The following is a 19,780-nucleotide window of genomic DNA, read 5'->3' as shown; positions in this document are numbered from 1 at the left end:
ACCCATGAACTATATTTGTAGATCTGAGCAGTTTTTAATATTTCCAGGATTGCATTTGATATTTGATATGATATTTGAACTCAACATCTGCCCAACATATATGTGTCTTTGTTGCCATGGTTATGTCAACACACAGAATGCAAAGATAAAAAGATAAAGACAAAAAAATAGAAGTCAACATCAAAACTGTAGGTTTGTACAACTTATGTGAAACAGCTGCACGTAATATTATAAATTACACACCAGTTTGTTAATAACAAATAAGAGGTATTTAGACATCGAGAGGTGCACGAGTTTGCGACGCCACAGCGGAGCCCCCACTATTGTGTTATTTTTACCACGCGGACCCTCATGCCAGTCGCGACGGGTCAAGTATAAGCAGCTTTATGGGTTGTGCAGCAGATTGCTCTTGTTACCACCAGCTGCAACAACTTTTGCAGTAAGTGAATGTTTGGTCCACGTCCGACCTTTAAAACCCTATGTACTTCCTGACAACAGACACGGCTCCTTTCTTTGGCAAAAGTTCCTTTGTGGCATCATCTTTTACTTCAATGTTTGGTGGAATTTGTGGTTCAGAATGTCCCTCGTTTTCAGCAAGCTAGATTTGTGCTTTGTTCCATGTGTGCTTAGCTGTGCAGTAATAAAAAGCGTCCCTTGAGAAACAATTAACGAGCGTGCTGCGTTCCAGACACGTGAAGGTTATTTAAACTGGTGTGGCTGGTATATGAAAAATTCTTATGATAACAAAAATAAACACCGGTTTTCGGTGCGAACCGGTATACCACCCAGCACTAATCAGAAAGATACAGAGATGCAGACCTACTGTCAGGTTTTGGGAGTCACAAGATATAGTTAAAGCACTCATATTAGCTTCTATTGCTATGCAGCCTGTTTACCTGGAGCTTCACAGTTGGTAGGTGAGGTACCAGGTGGGGTGCGGGTGCCTGCTCTCTCCTGCCCCCTACTGTCCACACACCAGCAGTGTCCTGTGGAGCTGTGGCACTGCAGAGGCCTGTAGTGACCCTCCTCATCACACTGAGGGATGAAGGCTCCTACGCGGGGCAAGCCGTCCTCTCCAGTCCTCAAACTGTCCCTGTGCTGCTCACACTGAGTCCTGGGACGCTCTGACAGGGTAAAAGGGGAGAGAAAAGTGACAATATTAGATTCACATCGTCCTTGACAGGTTCAAAAACAATGTAGGCAGGCATGAGTCATTTCTGAGAAACAATTTGATATTTTGTAAAATGATAAAAGTAACAGTGATTTACTGGAATAAAATAACCTTGCTTTAATTTGAGTTGTAAACCAGCTGTGTTCCTTGACTCCAGGGTGTATAGTGTCAGGGGTACAGAGAACTCAAAAGTAAACTGGTCAGGAACTTCAGTTTTGTTGGCCTTGCCAAACGACGGTGCGGAGGCAGAGAGCTGCTCTCCTGTAGGAGATGATCTGACCAGTCCAGCAGGTATGAGAGGTGAGCATGTAGAATGACTCCATGTTCACTACCTTCTGTCCTTTAAAGATTTACAATCTCTGTAACTCTCCTTTCAGAAAAAACACAAATCTCTGAGTGTGGTCAGCCATGTCCTCAGATGTTCTACCAACCACAAAAATATTTCAAATTATTTTACAGCTCGGCAAATCCATTCTGTTGGCCACATCTGGAAGAAGACAGGAAGTTGTACTCCTACATTTTTCCTTAAGACCTTGTTTACATGCAGTAAACTGTGCATAATACATAAAGACTAAATTGTCAGTACTGTTAACAGAAGGAGATTAATCTGGACTTTCAAATATTTAAACAACTGCTTTGCTGGGTTGTGTTTCTGCCTAGTAAAAATTTTCAGACGAAAGGTAAACGTCTGATGTTCTTCATCACCAAGCAGAAATGTCGCATGCATAATTATACATAATAGAGTAGAATAACTGAAACTGAAACAGCAAATCTATCCTTCAGTAATCCTATTACTCGCCTTTTAATAAGCAAATTCACAGGGAAAAGTGTTGATTCCTGTTTACTACAAACTCAAAGCTTCAAATCGCATTACTTGTGGTTTGCCAGCCTGTTTACCTGGAGCTTCACAGTTGGTAGGTGAGGTACCAGGTGGGGTGCGGGTGCCTGCTCTCTCCTGCCCCCTACTGTCCACACACCAGCAGTGTCCTGTGGAGCCGTGGCACTGCAGAGGCCTGTAATGACCCTCCTCATCACACTGAGGGATGAAGGCTCCTACGAGGGGCAAGCCGTCCTCTCCAGTCCTCAAACTGTCCCTGTGCTGCTCACACTGAGTCCTGGGACGCTCTGAACCACATAAGGAGAAAAGAGAGGACAAATCTCAAAGTGAACAAACTACAAATGTAAAAGACAGGTGGAAATGAAGAGATAATGAGATGAAGGATTCTGGGGCCCAGAGGCAGGGTGGAGGCATTTATGTTATTATTCCTTTCAATGTACCTCTGCGGTGGACGACTAAACTGAAGGGGTTCAGACCCCAGTCCTGTTTGCCCCTCCCCCACACTGGTGCTAATAATACTGCTAATAGTAAAGCATGGCATCTCTTGGTACAGTGACTGTTTATCTTAGCAACTGCTCTTCTGCTAATTTGAATTTATATCAAATGCACTTGCCCTGAAATGTGTTGTTTAACTTTTCAACTAGACAGTGCAAATGGACACAAAAATATGAACTAATGTATGGTTTCAAAATGGCTTCTTCTAAAGTTTTTAGCATGTAGCTTACGGTCTTATATTATTTCCTAAAATTGTTATACTTTTTTAAACTTAAAACTAGGTAAACACCAACCATGCTCTGTGTGGCACTGGAAGCCATCTCCATGGGACCCCGGCTGGCAGAGGCAGTGGAAGGAGCCCGGTGTGTTGGAGCAGGAGGCCTGATGGTGGCACGGCTGGTTCCTGCACTCGTCAATATCTGCGTCCCCAGAACACACAGCACGGTCAGCACGCCAGCCCCAACACCCCACGCACAGTCAAAAGCCCCCAAACCCCGCCCCCCCCCCTTCAATGCCGTGTACTGGAGGGGGGGGGGGCATTAGACAGAATGTGGGCGGAGCCATGACTTAGAAGCCCTTTATTCATGTGGGACTAGAGACAAGCATAAGAAGAGTTAACCATCCTCTCACTGTTTCATGTTCCTCAGGGTCTCCTACGCACATTCCCTTGGCCTGGACATTGGGCCATTGTTTGAAGTCCCCTCCCCTCTTCTCTGGTGCCCTTGCCTCGGGCTCCACCACAGACCCTCCACCACAGACCCTCCACCACAGACCCTCCACCACAGACCCTCTCACCTACAGACCCTCTCACCTACAGACCTTCATTCTGCAAATGACTTTGGTCCAGTCAAAGTGTATGTGTGTGTGTGTGCGCGCGTGTGTGTATGCTTCAATAAACACTGAGCACTGTGAAAAATTCTGCTCAAGCTTGAATTTCACGCATGCCGACACATGCACTACCCCTTATTAGGGATCCATTCAATGACTCAATTCTCAAAGAGTTTACACAGTCACACATTTAAAACCCACAGGGCCTCCGGACTTACAGGGACCGTAATCGCTCTTTCATTAGTGTACCAACAACAGCGCTGAAGACAAGATTTCGAGGAACAGACCAAAAAAAGGCAAAATAGCAACAGCAACAAAAAAATTAGCAAAGTTTTTCCCAAAAATCCCAAAGGGTGAAGCCAGCAGAGATGACGTGGTCCAAACAATCTCTTTTTAATCCTTGTGTAAAATGATGTAAAAAAAAAACTGATGTTTGAGAACCAGAGCGTAAACTGAGAAACTGCCTTGTCTCATCTCAGAATGCTTTCTTACCCTCACGAGCCTGTGGAGGACGATGGCCATGCGCTAATGAGACTACTGTGGAGGACTGGCAGAAGACTGGAGGGTTACCTGTACAGGTACGGCCATCGTACCCAAACTGGAAGCCACTCTGGCACCTGCAGCTGTGACTTCCCGCCAGGTTCACACACTCTGAGTGGGGTCCACAGGAGCTTGGTGCCCCGGCACACTCATCCACGTCTAGAAGAGAGTGAGAGATTGATAGAGACAGAGAGAAAGCAGAGAGGACTGTGTTTACTCAATCATAGAAAGGGAGCTGTAACTTATGCTCATACATGAAGCAGAAAAGAGGAAACTGTGTTTAAACACACTAATACAACCATAACTTACACTTAACCTTTTGCAAAAGGAGGAAGATTAGTTTTGCTCTAATACCATCATTCATTTTTCTGGACAGCGGGTATGTTAAAAGCTGTTAGGATTGCAATGGTTAGGGCTGCTGGGCTATAAGCTCAGCCTGTGTGTCCCGGGGTGGGGAGATACACAGCTTGCAATCATGCTGTTTGTGATGACAGGAGGCCAGCAGAGGAGTCCGTTCCTATGGGAAAAAACTGGAGACTCCGCACAAGGCCTGGTTTTGATGACTGTTAATAGCAGGGGGAGTGAGGACCCCTTCCTGTCTGTCTCTTGTTCCCGGTCAACCCAACCTGTGGCGTTGGTAGTGGGAGGCTACTCCCTTCTAACACACAAACATCCACACAGAGAATGTGCTGAAGCTGGAACTCCACCCTCAGTAATCATGAGAAAAGAGAACGAGTTGATGCCTGAAGGTGGGGTTCAAAGAGAGGGCGGGGCTGAGAGAGGGGGCGGGGCTGAGAGAGGGGGCGGAAGAGGAGATGCCGACATCTGTGTCCGATGCTATTTAGAGGGGAGGTGTGAAGCTTCAGCTCTTGGGCAGCTTCAAACAAACGAATCCAATGTGGCACTCCCAGGGGATCACAGCTACAGAGATACCCTCCTCTTCCTCCCCCATGAAGAGAGACAAATAACACACCAGTAAAGGTTTATTTAGACCCCCCCCCATCCCACCCCACAGCATGTTTCATTGCCACTGTAGTGTTTAACATTCAAACCGACAGTTTAGCAGTGGTAATGAATTTTCTGTTAAATGGAGAGTGATCTTAACACAATGCAGATGGAGCCCTCTGAACTGAGGCTTATAAGAAGCATGAGAAGAACTCTCCAGACACTCCACAGTGTCAAGGCCTGACTCGCTCACACAGGAACTGCATGTATAGGACACCAGAAACAGATAGACAGAATATACTCAATCAAAACTCTCCCTTACCATAGCAGTTACGCCCATCCCCTGTGTAGCCAGTGGCACACTGACAGGTGTAGATCTGACCTGCACCGGGCAGACACTGTGCGGTAGTGTCACAGTCGTGGTTCCCCGAGTAGCAGGGATTAACTCGCTCCGGGTCCAGCAGGTTAGCTGTAGACAGTTTAGGAAAAAAAGGTTTAAATATTAACTAGACCATCAGAGTAAACACCAGTCCGTAAGGGCTTCATTTAGGAAATGTCTAATGGTTTCAGAGAGGCAACAAAGGAAATTGTGCTTTAAAAAGGAAATGGCGAAGCTAAAGATAAAGGTTTTTCCTGCCTAAACAACAATGTGTGACCATCCTATAATCAAGGGATGGTCACACTCCACACTTTCACACTCCACTTCCCAAGCCACAAGTTTGTGATCCCGTCCTTCTGTGACTCCTCAAGGTCAGTTGACCTGGAAAGAGCAACACTTTAGAGCGCAGAAGACCCCCACATATGCTTTGGGACACAGCATCTACCACAGAACACAACCAAACACCGAAAGCATAACAGCATTCTGACGTAAGTGCACCCTCAAAGTGTGGCCAGGCCCGACACGCGGCATTGTGGGTCGAAGCAGTGACTTCCCTTTTGCCCAGCTAAACGCCTCCGTGGCATAAAACTGGTTAGGTTTCCGCACCTGAGGCCAAGGACCAATTTGGTCAATTATCAAAGGCACACAGGAAGACTTTTGTTTGAAGTGAGAGACAGAGACAGTCCCCCTTTCAAAGCAGCTCCACAGGGGAGGGAGAAAAGTGGAGAGAGAGAAGGGGGATAAGAGGGGGAGAGATAAAAGAGAGGGAGAGAGAGAGATAGAGAGATAAAAAGAGAGACAGAGACAGACACTAAAGGAAGAGCCGTTCAGAATGAGGAGGGGGGTGGCACTGGTTCTTTTTAACTGGCCGTTAATTAAAGGGACGTGACGGAGCAACAGGGTGGAACGGCAGGAGGCTCTCCGTGAGATAGAGGGAGGGAGGAGGGACTCATACGCCAGGTGGGGAGACCCTTCCACAAACACTAACACATTGCTTTACTTGGAAATGTCTTTCCATGCCTGATGAGTTTAAGCTTACGGAGGATGGGGACCACGCTTGTTTGGGCGTGACTAATTAGGAAGCATTTTCCCATGAGCAATGTCTTCATGTGAACACTGCCCCCAGCACCCTCAGGTCTCCCAGCAACACCATGACCTCTATGTTGTAAGAGCTGCACGCAGACGGCCACACACAGCAGAGGCTGAGAAGGCAATCTGGAGGAGAACAAAGAGCAGGAGCAGAAGTGAATGTGTGAGCACACGCTGAATGACAAACGCAGCAGTCAGCGCTGAGTCATGTGCACGGTACCTGGTCTGGAAAGGCAGAGCAGAGTGAGCTATGTGTTCCAACAGAGGAAGAGGACGGTGAAGGAGCGAAGACCCGTGTCTCCAGGGCACAAAGTCCTGGCTTAGACACTTGCTAGTATCTCCCTGTTCACATTACATCACTTTGCAGCTATTCCCCCAACCCCCCCTGGTGTGTAAATCGGTCACTGAGGGATAGTGTTTCTGGAGCACCATAATAACAACACACTCACATCTACAGCACTCACACTAGAAGAGTCTCCCAGCTGGTGGAGAGGCTCTTCCTGTCCCGTGCTGAAACTACCCCCCACCCCCAGCCGGACCACCACCCCACATGACCCCAGGACAACAGGAGAACAGTGTCACTGTTCATTCTGCATGACTCCCGATCATATTAGCAAAAGAATGCGAGAAAGCAATGTGTGTGGAAGCAAGTGCCAAATACCTCAGCCATGTAACATCACCATCTGCTGTGGAAGAATCTCCCCCTACTGCTTACACCAGTCAGTGACATAAAATGTGTAAGGGCATAACGTCTAGGGTATAACGTCTAGGGTAGAACATCTAGGGTATAACGTCTAGGGTATAACGTCTAGGGTAGAACATCTAGGGTATAACATCTAGGGTATAACGTCTAGGGTAGAACGTCTAGGGTATAACGTCTAGGGTAGAACATCTAGGGTAGAACATCTAGGGTAGAACGTCTAGGGTAGAACATCTAGGGTATAACGTCTAGGGTATAACGTATAGGGTAGAACGTCTAGGGTAGAACGTCTAGGGTATAACATCTAGGGTAGAACATCTAGGGTAGAACGTCTATATATATTTGATAAATATATAGATCATACTACTAGGATAGCTTTTCTACATCTCCGCAACATTGCCAAATTAAGAAATGCATTATCACAGGATGATGCAGAAAAATTGGTGCACGCCTTTGTTAGCTCTAGACTAGACTACTGCAATTCACTACTGTCAGGATGTTCAAATAGGAATCTAAATAAACTTCAAGTAGTTCAAAATGCCGCAGCTAGAGTTCTGACCAGAACTAGAAAATTTCAGCATATTAGACCAGTCCTATCAGCCCTGCATTGGCTCCCAGTTAAATTTCGTATTGATTTTAAAATTCTATTATTAGCATATAAAGCACTACACGGGCTTGCTCCTGAATACCTCCAGGAACTTATTTCCTATTATGAACCCCCACGTCAACTAAGATCACAGGGTGCTGGTCTGTTATTAGTTCCACAAATTAACAAGGTAACAGCAGGGGGAAGAGCCTTTTCTTATAAGGCCCCCCAGCTTTGGAATAATATTCCTAAATGTGTCCGGGACTCTGACACAGTCACAATCTTTAAATCTAGGTTGAAAACCCACTTATTTAGTCTAGCGTTTGATAATTAATATCCCCCTTAGATAAAGGTACAGATCCAGGGGTTCATAGACGAAGGGTTTTATGGTAGACTGGGGTGCTGGTGCTGTCATCCTGTCACTGCTCGTGGTCACTCAAGTTTGTTGACAGTGCAGTGGACGGATGCCATTGTCTCAGAATGCCCCCAAGCCTATGTTACCTTCTGGTTCTGCCTTTTTTTTAGCTAGGCTGTAATAATTTAACTTAGTGCCGGAGTTGCTGCCACACTCCAGAAATGTTTATAATTTTACCTGTCCTGTATATGTCCTCATACAGAGCTAATTTTCCCTGTTTCATTTCTCCACATGGCTGCCCGCCTGCTTGAGGAATAATGAGATGAGGAGAGACAAGCGATCCATCCTGGCCGGCCACCTCCTGCCTGACCGGATGCCTACACCATGATGGACATTATTACATATTTTTCGGTCTAAATGGACATTATTGCATCTTTTACATTCTGTCTACATTCTGTCTATATTATTGTTGTTGTCATGGTGACCGGTGTCGGCCAGAGGAGGATGGGTTCCCCCCCTGAGTCTTGGTTCCTCTCAAGGTTTCTTCCTCATGCAAAAAACTAGGGAGTTTTTCCTTGCCACTGTCGCCTTTGGCTTGCTCACTGGGGGCTAGGACTCGGCACTTGTAAAGCTGCTTTGTGACAACAACTGTTGTAAAAAGCGCTATATAAATAAAATTTGATTGATTGATTGATTGGTCTAGGGTATAACATCTAGGGTATAACGTCTAGGGTATAACGTCTAGGGTAGAACGTCTAGGGTAGAACATCTAGGGTAGAACATCTAGGGTATAACGTATAGGGCATAACGTATAGGGCATAACGTCTAGGGCATAACGTCTAGGGTATAACGTCTAGGGTATAACGTCTCGGGCATAACGTCTAGGGCATAACGTCTAGGGTAGAACGTCTAGGGTAGAACGTCTAGGGTATAACGTCTAGGGCAGAACGTCTAGGGTAGAACGTCTAGGGTAGAACATCTAGGGTATAACGTCTAGGGCAGAACGTCTAGGGTAGAACGTCTAGGGTAGAACATCTAGGGTAGAACACCTAGGGTAGAACATCTAGGGTATAACGTCTAGGGTATAACGTCTAGGGTAGAACATCTGTGCTCACTTGGCCTGTGTGAAGTGTGAAGACCAAGTGTGAGATGGGTTGGTCCTTCCTGCTTTTGTAATGGTAGCGAGAGAGATGTAGATCTCTTTCTGAGCCCAAGCACACTTGAGCGTTTCAACATGCAGCTCAGAAAGTTAAAATCAGAGGAGGTACGGTCCACACAAAACTCCATGGAGTAAAGCACTTTAACAAGGATGTCTGCATCTAGGACAGCAGGCTGGATTCACAACAGGGTGAACTTCCTGAATCCAGTGATTTGTTATGAGCACGAGTCTTCACACAGAAGTAATGTGTTGCACACAGATTCCATTCAGGCAGCGATAGTTCCCTCTCAACACATCCCAACACATCCAAACCAACCTCAGATCCAGGCCAAAAGAGATATTCACAATACCACGATAAGACACATAAAACTAGCAAAGAACTCACAAAACAATTCAAGTAATAGCGAGTCATAAAATAGAATGGTTAGGAATCCTGGGATCCAGTAGAAACAAGCAGTTTGATCCAGATCGTGGGACAGGAGAGGGTGAGAAACTTTTGTCCCTGCCCCCATCTAGAGACCAATTCCTCCCAGTCTCTTCTGTCAACAAGTTAATAAAGCAAACACCCCAGATTTGGAGGTGAGGCTGGAGGAGGTCTCGTTTGAGCTGAACAACCACAGGTTGCTTACCAAGGTTTCTTCTCATTTAATGTTGTTGTCCAGCAAGGAGAGAGTTTGACTGAACGTATGAGCAAAATATAACTAGAATAATTAGAATGTGAGTATAATATAACAAATGTACATTAATCAACCAATAATACCAAGATTTTGGAAACACAATGACCACAATCCCCACACAGTGGTGATAAGAAGAGTAACTTGAACCGACCTCCAACATGGCCAATCTTGTTGGTTATGGCATATCTGAGGATGCGTTCCTCCTTGATGTACATGACGAAGATTCGCTCCACGGTCAGCTGCAGGGTCTCGGGGCTGGTGCGTGGTCCGTGACCACAGTCCTTGTACGTGATGTTCTGACGGACCTGGAGGGTAAAGGTCTCTGTTCCACTTTCAGCCGTCACCACGGTGAATTCCCTCACCGAGCTAGACGTGATCACTGCAGAAGCACACAAGAGGGAGGATTCACCACAACTGGCTCGTGAGCCTAAGTCAAAATCACTTCCTTTGCTTGACCTCCGGACCCTAATTGCCAGAAGAGGGTGAAGCTCCGACATCCTCAAGCTGTGCAGCTGGTGTGAAAAACAGTTTATGTTGGAGGCCCATATCTGACTCCACTTCCTCTGAAAGGAAGGCAAAAGGCCTGTGCTTCTTACAGCTAGAACCATCTCTGCTCCCATGACCCCCAGCAAACAAGCTCCAAGAAGCAGGAGACAACTTTTATCTCATGATTCAAACGGCCTTCAGTGAGCTCTGAGGCAGTAAACTGATTAAACAGAGTGAAGAACTCTCTGTTTGGGCTGTTTTCAAATCATGCCTTATTAAAATGTATGTTACTCCTTGTAAGCCTGCATTGCTCAGCCTTGCTAATAGCTTCATTACTGAGACACTGACCACTCCTTTGCATATTCTTACTGAACTTAAACCAAAACAAACAAACAAACAAAAACATTACATGCTACACTTTAACAGACTGAAACAAAAATCACAAAAATGTTTTTAAGAGAAAGAGAGACACACAAAGCCACCCAGAGTCTTCAGGACAACATCTGCAGGTGTTTGAGGGTCTATTTGGGAAGCTCTGTGTGCATGAGTGTGGGCTCTTACGTGAAGGGTAGTACTGATACGTCTCCTTATACGGCTCCATCTGAACGGTGGCCCCTGGGGGCATGAACGGCACACTGCCCTCCAGATGAGTGTCCACTATTAGGTAGTTCTGGCTGTCCAATCCCTTGGCAGTCTGGACAAAGCTTAGATGCTGATTACCAGGGTAAAAGACTATGTCAACGTGACGAGTAAACTCAGCACCTGAAAGAGAAAGGGACGGGGGGGAGGGTGTGAGAGAGAGAGAGAGAGAGAGAGAGAGAGAGAGAGAGAGAGAGAGAGAGAGAGAGAGAGAGGAATAATTTTCAACCTGACTGGTTGCTTCTCTGCTTGCCTGGGCAGTACTCTCTTTCTCTGAGTCGTAAAGTACACTCTCATATTGGTACAAACAAATTTTTATGTTGCATAATCAAGCCCAGATGAGGGTTATGACCTATGTAATGTTGCTTGATGGAAACCTCAGTGGTAGTTAGAGCCAGTCTTTTTTTCACACATACTGAAAACACACAGGCATGGAGCACCTGACTTAAATTAAGCAGAGGGTGGAGTACATATTGCTTGGGTCTTTAATATCAACCCAGCAAAAAAGCTCTAGAGAGACCCCAGCTGTGAGGCTGTGAGTTTATATTACTACGAGAAAAATGCTCTGGACTTTAAGCGAGCCCCAGCAGGAGGGCATATGTTAAACAAACACAGCACAGGAAAAACGGCTGGGAGCATCAGCATGGCTGCCTCACCGGTGATATTGAAGCCGTTATGGCTGTCGGGGAGCTTCAGGGCAAACAGCCAGCCGAACAGGCCACCGATGGGGGCGACGGGCATCAGGGCCCAGCCCAGGGGCTCCGGAACCTCGCTGACGGCTGTATACGCGCGACCATCGCCCACCACCACATAAGCATGGAGGTCAATGTTGTTCAGCCTCACCGGGCTCAAGCCAACAGACACAGTTCCGCTGACCTTTCCGTTCACGCGCTGGGGAGCACCTGAAAACACAGACAAAAACAAAAAAAAGGTTTAATTAGTTGATTATTGAATTTAGCTTTGGTGAGCAGGTACAACATTCGTCCGCCTTTTCTTTTTTGACTGAATGGGCAAAAGTGCTGATTCATCATTGAGGATTTCCTTCAAGTTCACAAAGAAAAATGTTCATTGGGATTTAACTCCAAGTGCCCAACAGCTCATGCCAATAGGTAAAATAAGGGAATTCAGCTGGATGATTGAAAATAATTCCAAAACTTTTTCTTTTTAATCCTAAACCCGTATAAATCCCAGAGGGAGCAGCAGGACTGTGTTTGGTGACATTAATGTGCTGTAGCCTTTTCTCTGTTACTCCCCTCAGTTCTTTTCACACAAAGCCTCTACTGTACTCTCACATACAAACACACACACACATGCACATATTCCACAGCCATGGAAGGCTCAACCTGCAGTGCTCTCTCCCCTGCAGAAACATCATTCAGTGCAGCCTAAACCTCAGAATGGAGCTTCTAAATGGGGTTTAAGTCCACTGTCAAAACTGGGCTGTTTATATATAATCCTCAGGTGTAGACAAGCCTCTTGGAAGCATGTTGATGCCATTGTGTTTAGGAGGATGTTATTCAAGCTCTGCCTGAGGACTGATTCACAAGCACGCTTCATTTAAGCTCTTAAAACAGAATCAATTCATTTGGACATCGACAACATTCATTTGGATCATAATAAAAAACAAACACTCACATATTGACAGCTGTACATGTGTATATTTGTTTGACACATGCGTGGATGATCTGCCCAAAACAAACTAGCCTTTGATGTAACGGCTTTGTGTTCAGATCTGAAGCAATAGTGGAAGTGACAGGAAGTAACTGGAGACGAAATGCCCTTGTCTAAGCAGGTATGACTGTCCAAAGTGCATCCATCCAGACAACAGCGTGTACATTGTGGAAATACACACGAGGCAATATGTTTGAACCTGTACAGTAATTACATCTATATTTCACTCATGAAAAATGCAGTGATGGAACATTTTGGACGTTGACGCTACACTGAGCCGTTCGCATAACCTTTTACCCAAGCTTACCGTTTGGCAGGCAGTGGCGGCCATTGCCGTAGAAACCGGAGAGACAGTGACAGCAATAGCCTGATGGGTAGTCAGTGCAGTACGCACTCTGGCTGCAGTACTGCTGAAAACGACTACAGGTTTCCTTATTTTCAGACGAGTACTGGAAAACTGCAAGATAGAACAAGAGAGAGAAGGAGATGCAGAGACAGAGAGCGAGAGCACTCAATATCAAACTTAAACATGTATATGCATCAGGGTTTGGGTCAAAAAGAACACATATCAAGGTCAGTCATTTTTCTCTTGGAGCACTGAGTGTAAGTTGTAAAAGCTCCAGTGTAAATGTTATCTGAACATTAACAGAAAAAAGCACGACAGAGCAGCAGACAGAGAGGGCATCTTCATCCAGGAGAGAGGAGTGCTGGCAGCTCCCAAATATGAGGCTCATGTCATACTGTACACCTGCACATCTTTTGCCCTGCAGACTGGGCACTGGTCAGTCTGGGCTTGGAGATCCTGCTTTCACTCAAAAATGCAAAAAGCACCAACCCCATAACCTGGTGAAGTGGAGATAATGACACACTCTCAGCCCAGTCTTGAACGTAATAATAAAGCTGGAACATGCATGAGAGGATGAATTGTTTCAATTACCGGTTCTACTAAGGCTGAACACCTGAAGGCAACTCAGGCACTCATTGCACTGGCCTTGAGTGCGAGAAAGAATGTTTTCCTTTCTCTTTGAGGTGTATTTGAATGAAGGAAAGAGAGGGGGAGTGGTGAAGGGAGAGACAGGGGGAGTGGTGAAGGGAGAGATAGAGGGAGTGGTGAAAGGACAGACAGGGGGAGTGGTGAAGGGACAGACAGGGGGAGTGGTGAAGGACATTTGGAATTCAGAGGGGCAGCAGGAACAAGAGGCCGAGAAGCAGGAAAGAGTGAAGAAGACTTTCCAGGACTGGATGTCTCACCTCCAGACTCAAAGTTAACATCTTCTTCCACGTTAACCACATGGGCGTTAGGGGCGTGGGGAACACCACCCTCTGGATGGGCGGGGTACACCTCCAGCGTATACTCCGGAATGGGGGGCTGGGCTTCCATCACCACCTCTGGCGGCAGCTTTTGGAGTTCGGGCGCAGGGTATGGCCCAGGAGCAGCTGCTACCGAAGCAGTGTCATGTGTCTGGGTGTTAGAAGTAAGAGTGATATCGCCGTTATAAGGGTGCAGAGGAGGGGAGTCTGGGCTGGTCTGGTCGACACCACCCAATGGGGGAGCAGCCTGTTCTGATTCTGTAAACACAGTGGGATTCTCAAAGTCTGGATCGATATTGTAGTCGTGCAAGTCTTCAAAGGGATCGTCGGTTTCAGAGTACTCATCTGAGTACACGGGGGTGGTGCGGAATTGCTCCAGTTGCTTCATAGGGAGAGCTGTGGGCAACTGGCTTCCAGCTTTGGCTGGATTTACGTTCTCAAAGGAGTACGCACTTCCAATGTGGAAGAGCCAAAGCCCTGGCACTCCACTATTGCCTCTCCTGAGGGCACAGAACAAAACAAGTGAAGTGAGAATGTGGAAACTCTGAACTTGATTTGTTGTATAAGCTGTTATGCATATTAAAAATGTACATTATTTGGAAGTAATTTAGAGTTAGACAATGTGCAATTTGCAAATCATTTTGTAAATGAACAGATGGAGGTGCTTACTGGTACAGGTTCTTCACAGTCTGCTCGCTGCTGGTGACACTGTAGTGAGGTCCTTCTGCCCGGGCAAAGATGAAGTAGGGAATCTCCCCCCTGGTGAAGCCGACCCGAGCTGGCAGCTCAATCTCCACGTTGAATGTCTCTTTGGGCCGTGTCCCGAAGAACTGCAGGCCGTCTTCAGGGTAGAGAAACAGGGCGTAGGTGTTGGCCTCATCGTAAGCCACCACTGCCTGGAATGTGTTAACCTACAGAAAAGAGAGAGGAGGGGTGTGGGGTGATAGGCATCAATTCATTATTCAAATGTAAGCTGTTACTGCCTTATCTGTTCCGGAGGGCGGCGTGTGTTTGCTTGAGGAACAAAAGTCATTCAGCACTCGCATGGTTTACACTTCTCTACTCTAATGAATAGTACAAACAAACATTTCAATGAGCCTCAAACAGTTGCCAGTTGTCTGTGTTTCTTTTCCTTACATTTACATTTAAATTTACGGCATTTAGCAGACGCTCTTATCCAGACTTACAAAATGCTTTGCATCTGATCACAGAATTCATCCTAGATAATAGTACGGATAGGCCAGAATTCAAGATACCATTGAGTCAGACTACTACTAAACTACAAGAGTCAATGTCATTACCTAGTGTTTTGCAAGTGTTTTCATTTGTTACTTGTTTAAAGGTGTCCCATAAATCTCTTGATGCTACCTTGTACTATGAATTTATCTTTATTTGCCGATTCATACATGTTTACAGTTGCACCATAGATTTAATATGGTGTAGTATGTCACCCAGTGTACCCCCCACCACAACTATCCCGGGTTCACCCATTCTTTTCTTTCGTTACACACCCTCTTAACAATGGCTTGGTAGACCACTGAAGCCACTATCTGTAGTGCTGTAAACCTGGATGTCTTGTTCTATGATGTCTGGCTTACTGTTGTCTGTTACTGTTTCATTCCCTAGTCCATGCCGTTAAATGCTGCAACGTCTAAGATCAGAGAGAGGTCATTGTGAACTGTGGCCCCAAACAGTGTTTCAAGACCACCCACTACCTCCGCTGGACTGCCAGCAAAATTGATAGCAAAATGTCTCAACATAGATATTAAAATGACGTCCAACATCTCCTTTACCCCCCACACACCCTGCCTGCTCCATGTCTCACATGCATGGGGGTCTGGGTGAAATTCCTTCCAGTAATCCAAGCTGCCATGGAACTATCGCCTCCATCACCACCATCACAAAACAACGCCTCCTGCAACCCCCATCAAAGAGTGACAACACTGCATCTGGCTTGGAGAGAACCCCAGGCTGTCTAATTCCACCCCATCCCCTCACTCCCCCCCACATCACCCCCTACCCCCAACTCAAACTCCTAATTACAAGACCACACTGCCTCCGAGCACTGCAGGAACACACCCATAAACAAGATTGTTTAAAGATGTTATTGTAAATAATTAGGCTCCCACTTGTGGCAAGGCTGAGGCAGGCTTGGTCTGTCAGCTTGTAACGGCATCAGCGCTCGTGGGACTGTATCGGGATGACGGACGACATGCTGGACTTGATCCGGACGTCCATAGCTTAATTGCTCAAGGTGTACCTCTGCACAGACGACCCCATCCATCTTCACCGTGGCAGCTGACAGACAGACCTCTGGGGTCTGGAGACCACAGCCATGATAAAACTGATTCAGTCCCATAGGAAAACATGAGGGACCATCCAAAACCAACCCCCCCACCCACACATATTAAGGCCACATGAAAGCTTGGGCAAACAGAAACATGCCGAATGATCTGCTGGATGTGCTTTTTTTCCAACATCCCCCACAGCTCAAGGTACTTCAGCTGTGATCAATTGGAGCCTGGTAAACAAACACTGTCAATGATAGTAAACAAGTCTGAGTGAGCACAGAACAGCAGGGCGGCCAAGCCTGTAACTATACCTCAGGGTTAGTGCGCTCACCTGTAACTATACCTCGGGGTTAGTGCGCTCACCTGTAACTATACCTCAGGGTTATTTCTCTCACCTGTAACTATACCTCAGGGTTAGTGCTCTCACCTGTTTGCACTTCAAAGCTAGCCAGCGAAGAGACAAGATCATCTTTTCCCATGTAGACTCAAATGTTTGCCTGTTTGTCAATGTAATTATCTATGAGTTTCTTATCTGGCTCCTTGCAAAGACAAAGTTGCCCTCAGATCTGATAGATTACAAGCCATTACTGCATATCTCAGGGCAATGTAGGCTGTGTGAGAATCTCCCAAACCAGCAAGACCCACATGTCTGTGAGTATTTACTCAGGTTCAGTTTATGTGCTGTCCGGAGTCTAGCAGGGCTCATAATGACATGTGCGCTGTGGACATAAATTTGAGTATATCCTCACGAGGACCACAGTCACACTGCTGGCTTAACCAATAAATAACAAAAGATTTCATCTAACGCTCTGTGCAGCTGTCTTTCCCCATTGCTTGTGGGAGGGAGCCAAACACACACCACAGGCATGAACAACACAATCGCTCATTCATTCCAGCTCTCTGGAATAAACCGGCAACACTCGATATGCTGCATGACATGTTTTTCCTCATCAGCTGGAGCTGAAATCAATCCATTTAAACACTGGGCCTCCTGGCCAGAAGCCACAGACCTCAACATGTGGACCTGAAACTAAACTGACTTTGGCCAAAGAGCTCAGAATGTACAGCATGAAAACGGAATTAATTTTAATAAAATGGCACGATTTTTTCCATTACTTAAGACTCTTAAACTTTAAAAAATAAACCCCCTATCTGAATATTATACAATATTCACACACTTAAACATCGTGTCATTCTTTCTTTCTCATATCGGGAAAGAAGAAACCTCATAACCTTTAGTTGCCAACAGCAACAAGTTCCTGCTCTTTCTCACCACTCTTTCCTGTGAACTGCATAGGGCAATTAGAGGCAAGAGAGCTTCTGGGATGGATCAGAAGTTGCGAGGAGCAGCACTGTGTGCACAGGTGCCCTGTGGGCTTACAATTCCAGCAAAACACAGAGAGGTTGAGGTGAGGAGGTCAGCTGATGTGCGGTCCTGATAACCTTTGTCTCTAGGGAACACAGGAGACACAGGGCTTGACGGTCAAAGGTCACCGCTCCCAGAGAATTCTTACCCGGCTTGACAACTCAGAGCTGCGCTCCTCATAGGCGGCTACGTTCTCCCAGGTGGCGATGACCGCATGGGTGGGGGTGAAAAGAGTGGAGGGAAAGCCCCTCTGGACCTCCGCTGCCACCCGGTTCAGCACCCCAGGAGACTCCGTCTGACCATAGTAGACGGCTCCTCTTCCATTACTGGTGTCAATGTCAGCAAGGAAGGGAGCGATGACAGGGAATTCGGTGGGGAAGCCATCATCAACATACTGCTTCTCCATGGGCAGATCCTGAGTGGAGATGATTCCGTTTGTGGCCACCTATAATGGGAGGATATGCACAGGTTAAACGTCAACAGGGATGTGATTTAGTTTAAACTGGGGTCACAGCCATCCAGGACAGTGCTAATGTGTTTTGGACACTGTAACAGTGTTGTGTTTCAAAACTGGGAAGTATTGAAAATGCCCCACGTGTATTTTTGTAAATTAGACTGTTGTACCACTCTGCAACGCTGAATGAAGACTTTTAGACCCGACAGAGAACACAGACTTCCTGAATCATGGACCCTCCCAAATGAATGACTGTCCCACTGACCAAAATATGTTAAGCGTGAAGTGGTGCAAAACTTTTCCGGGAAACGGTACGTTACATTGAAGCGAGAAGCACATCGTCGTAGTTTCGTTTGATTTCGTACATAGAGCTGCTAACCGTTTGTTTATGTTGTCACGTTTTATGAAGTACGAAAATATATGCCTGTGTATCTCATAAATGACAAAAAGACATTTGGTAAACTCACATATAGGTTACTGAAAGACGTCTCATAGAAGTACATGGGCTTTCTCAGAGTCATCACTTTGGAGGTCTCATCGTCTCCGTCTTGAAGACGCAAATCTCCGTTAAGTGTCCCATATGGGAAAAGGTCTTTCCTTTGAATCGCCGTGACATAAATGACTGTCCATGAAACGCCGATGAAGAATACTCCTAGTTTGTGCCACATCGTTCACTTTATCAGCAGCCGTTTAACATTGAAGTAAGCCAGTAATCCGCCGCAGGTCAGCGCTTCGTGATATTGGTCATGAGTGCGGGGCGCGTCCCAACTCTACCTCTCACCCACACTACACAGGCGGCTCTTAGAGAAGACCACCACTTGATTGGCTCTGCTCCCCAATACACCCGACACCGCTTGGGGTTTTTTTTAAGCTTGAAGAAAAAGTTAAGATTTAAAGTGTAAAAGCTCACAACTTCACAACTTTTTTGTAAAAACTTTTTAGGAAGACATTCTCTAACACCATTATTATTATATCATAACAATATTTTATAATTATATTTAAATAATAATAATATAACCCTAAAATATAGTGCTTATTATATTATTAATGTTTTTGTTGTTATCAAATTGTCATCATCTATCATTACGTTTTATTCATTTAATATCAAGTTTGCCAAAATATATAATAAAAAGCTCATTCACGGTGCATATGCTGATGTTCTGAAAATGTGAGTAGTTTCTACATTGAGACAAATAATATTTTTCTTACCAAAATATATGGTATGTACGATATACATTGCTATGAATTCTAAAATGTCTAATATGTCTAACGCATATCGTTGATCCTTATCGCTGTTTATTTTCAATCATCTTATAAATATTTTTAATGTAACGAAGGGCCCTATTTTAAGTAAACCATAGTTGTACTGCCATCTTGTGTCTAATTTTACAACATAAATTTGGGAAAATACATTAAAACAAAGTTACGTAAAATATAGTCTAGAAAGACAGAGTAATATAATTCAGACAATCTACAACAATGTCCGTGAACAGTATATGAATATGTATGTGAATATGTATATGAATATGTACAGTATGTGAATATGTATATGAATCAGTTCATATACCCTGAAGGAATGGCTCACATAAATATGTCATCATGATCATGGAACAGGATTTTGATGGATTTAAAACAAACATATATCTAAGAAGATTGTTTCATTCAGAAAACAAGCAGGCCAATGGTACAATCCCCATAGCATTAAACCAACTACTGGTAAATATATTGGTAATTTACCAAAGTGGTAAATATATTTCAACCAGTGGTATTGGATCACTGCGCAGACTCTGAGCTTCACCT

General features: G+C 45.4%; 1 protein-coding gene across 3 annotated transcripts in view; it reads right to left on the bottom strand.

The window, feature by feature from the left end:
* nid2a (nidogen 2a (osteonidogen)) overlaps positions 1 to 18,756 on the bottom strand; it is a 46,629-nt gene extending 27,873 nt beyond the window's left edge. For 2 of the 3 annotated variants that reach the window (XM_076992410.1, XM_076992411.1), the window contains exons 1-13: positions 18,448 to 18,756; positions 17,675 to 17,971; positions 14,539 to 14,780; positions 13,810 to 14,369; positions 12,866 to 13,015; positions 11,544 to 11,789; positions 10,810 to 11,010; positions 9,914 to 10,141; positions 5,140 to 5,286; positions 3,903 to 4,031; positions 2,798 to 2,923; positions 2,069 to 2,296; positions 897 to 1,124 (exon numbers count right to left, since the gene is read on the bottom strand). In XM_076992410.1, coding sequence (XP_076848525.1) covers positions 897 to 1,124; positions 2,069 to 2,296; positions 2,798 to 2,923; positions 3,903 to 4,031; positions 5,140 to 5,286; positions 9,914 to 10,141; positions 10,810 to 11,010; positions 11,544 to 11,789; positions 12,866 to 13,015; positions 13,810 to 14,369; positions 14,539 to 14,780; positions 17,675 to 17,971; positions 18,448 to 18,648 — 2,983 coding nt within the window. In that variant the 5' untranslated portion in view covers positions 18,649 to 18,756. The remainder of the gene's footprint in view (positions 1 to 896; positions 1,125 to 2,068; positions 2,297 to 2,797; positions 2,924 to 3,902; positions 4,032 to 5,139; positions 5,287 to 9,913; positions 10,142 to 10,809; positions 11,011 to 11,543; positions 11,790 to 12,865; positions 13,016 to 13,809; positions 14,370 to 14,538; positions 14,781 to 17,674; positions 17,972 to 18,447) is intronic. The other variant, XM_076992412.1, reaches the window with a different exon arrangement.
* Positions 18,757 to 19,780: the final 1,024 nt, after the last annotated feature.

The sequence above is a fragment of the Brachyhypopomus gauderio genome, unplaced genomic scaffold (assembly GCF_052324685.1).
Source record: "Brachyhypopomus gauderio isolate BG-103 unplaced genomic scaffold, BGAUD_0.2 sc93, whole genome shotgun sequence".
In the NCBI taxonomy this organism is placed as follows: Eukaryota; Metazoa; Chordata; class Actinopteri; order Gymnotiformes; family Hypopomidae; genus Brachyhypopomus; species Brachyhypopomus gauderio.
Note: the sequence above shows the minus strand (reverse complement) of the source record. Positions and strands in the feature narration are given on the sequence as shown.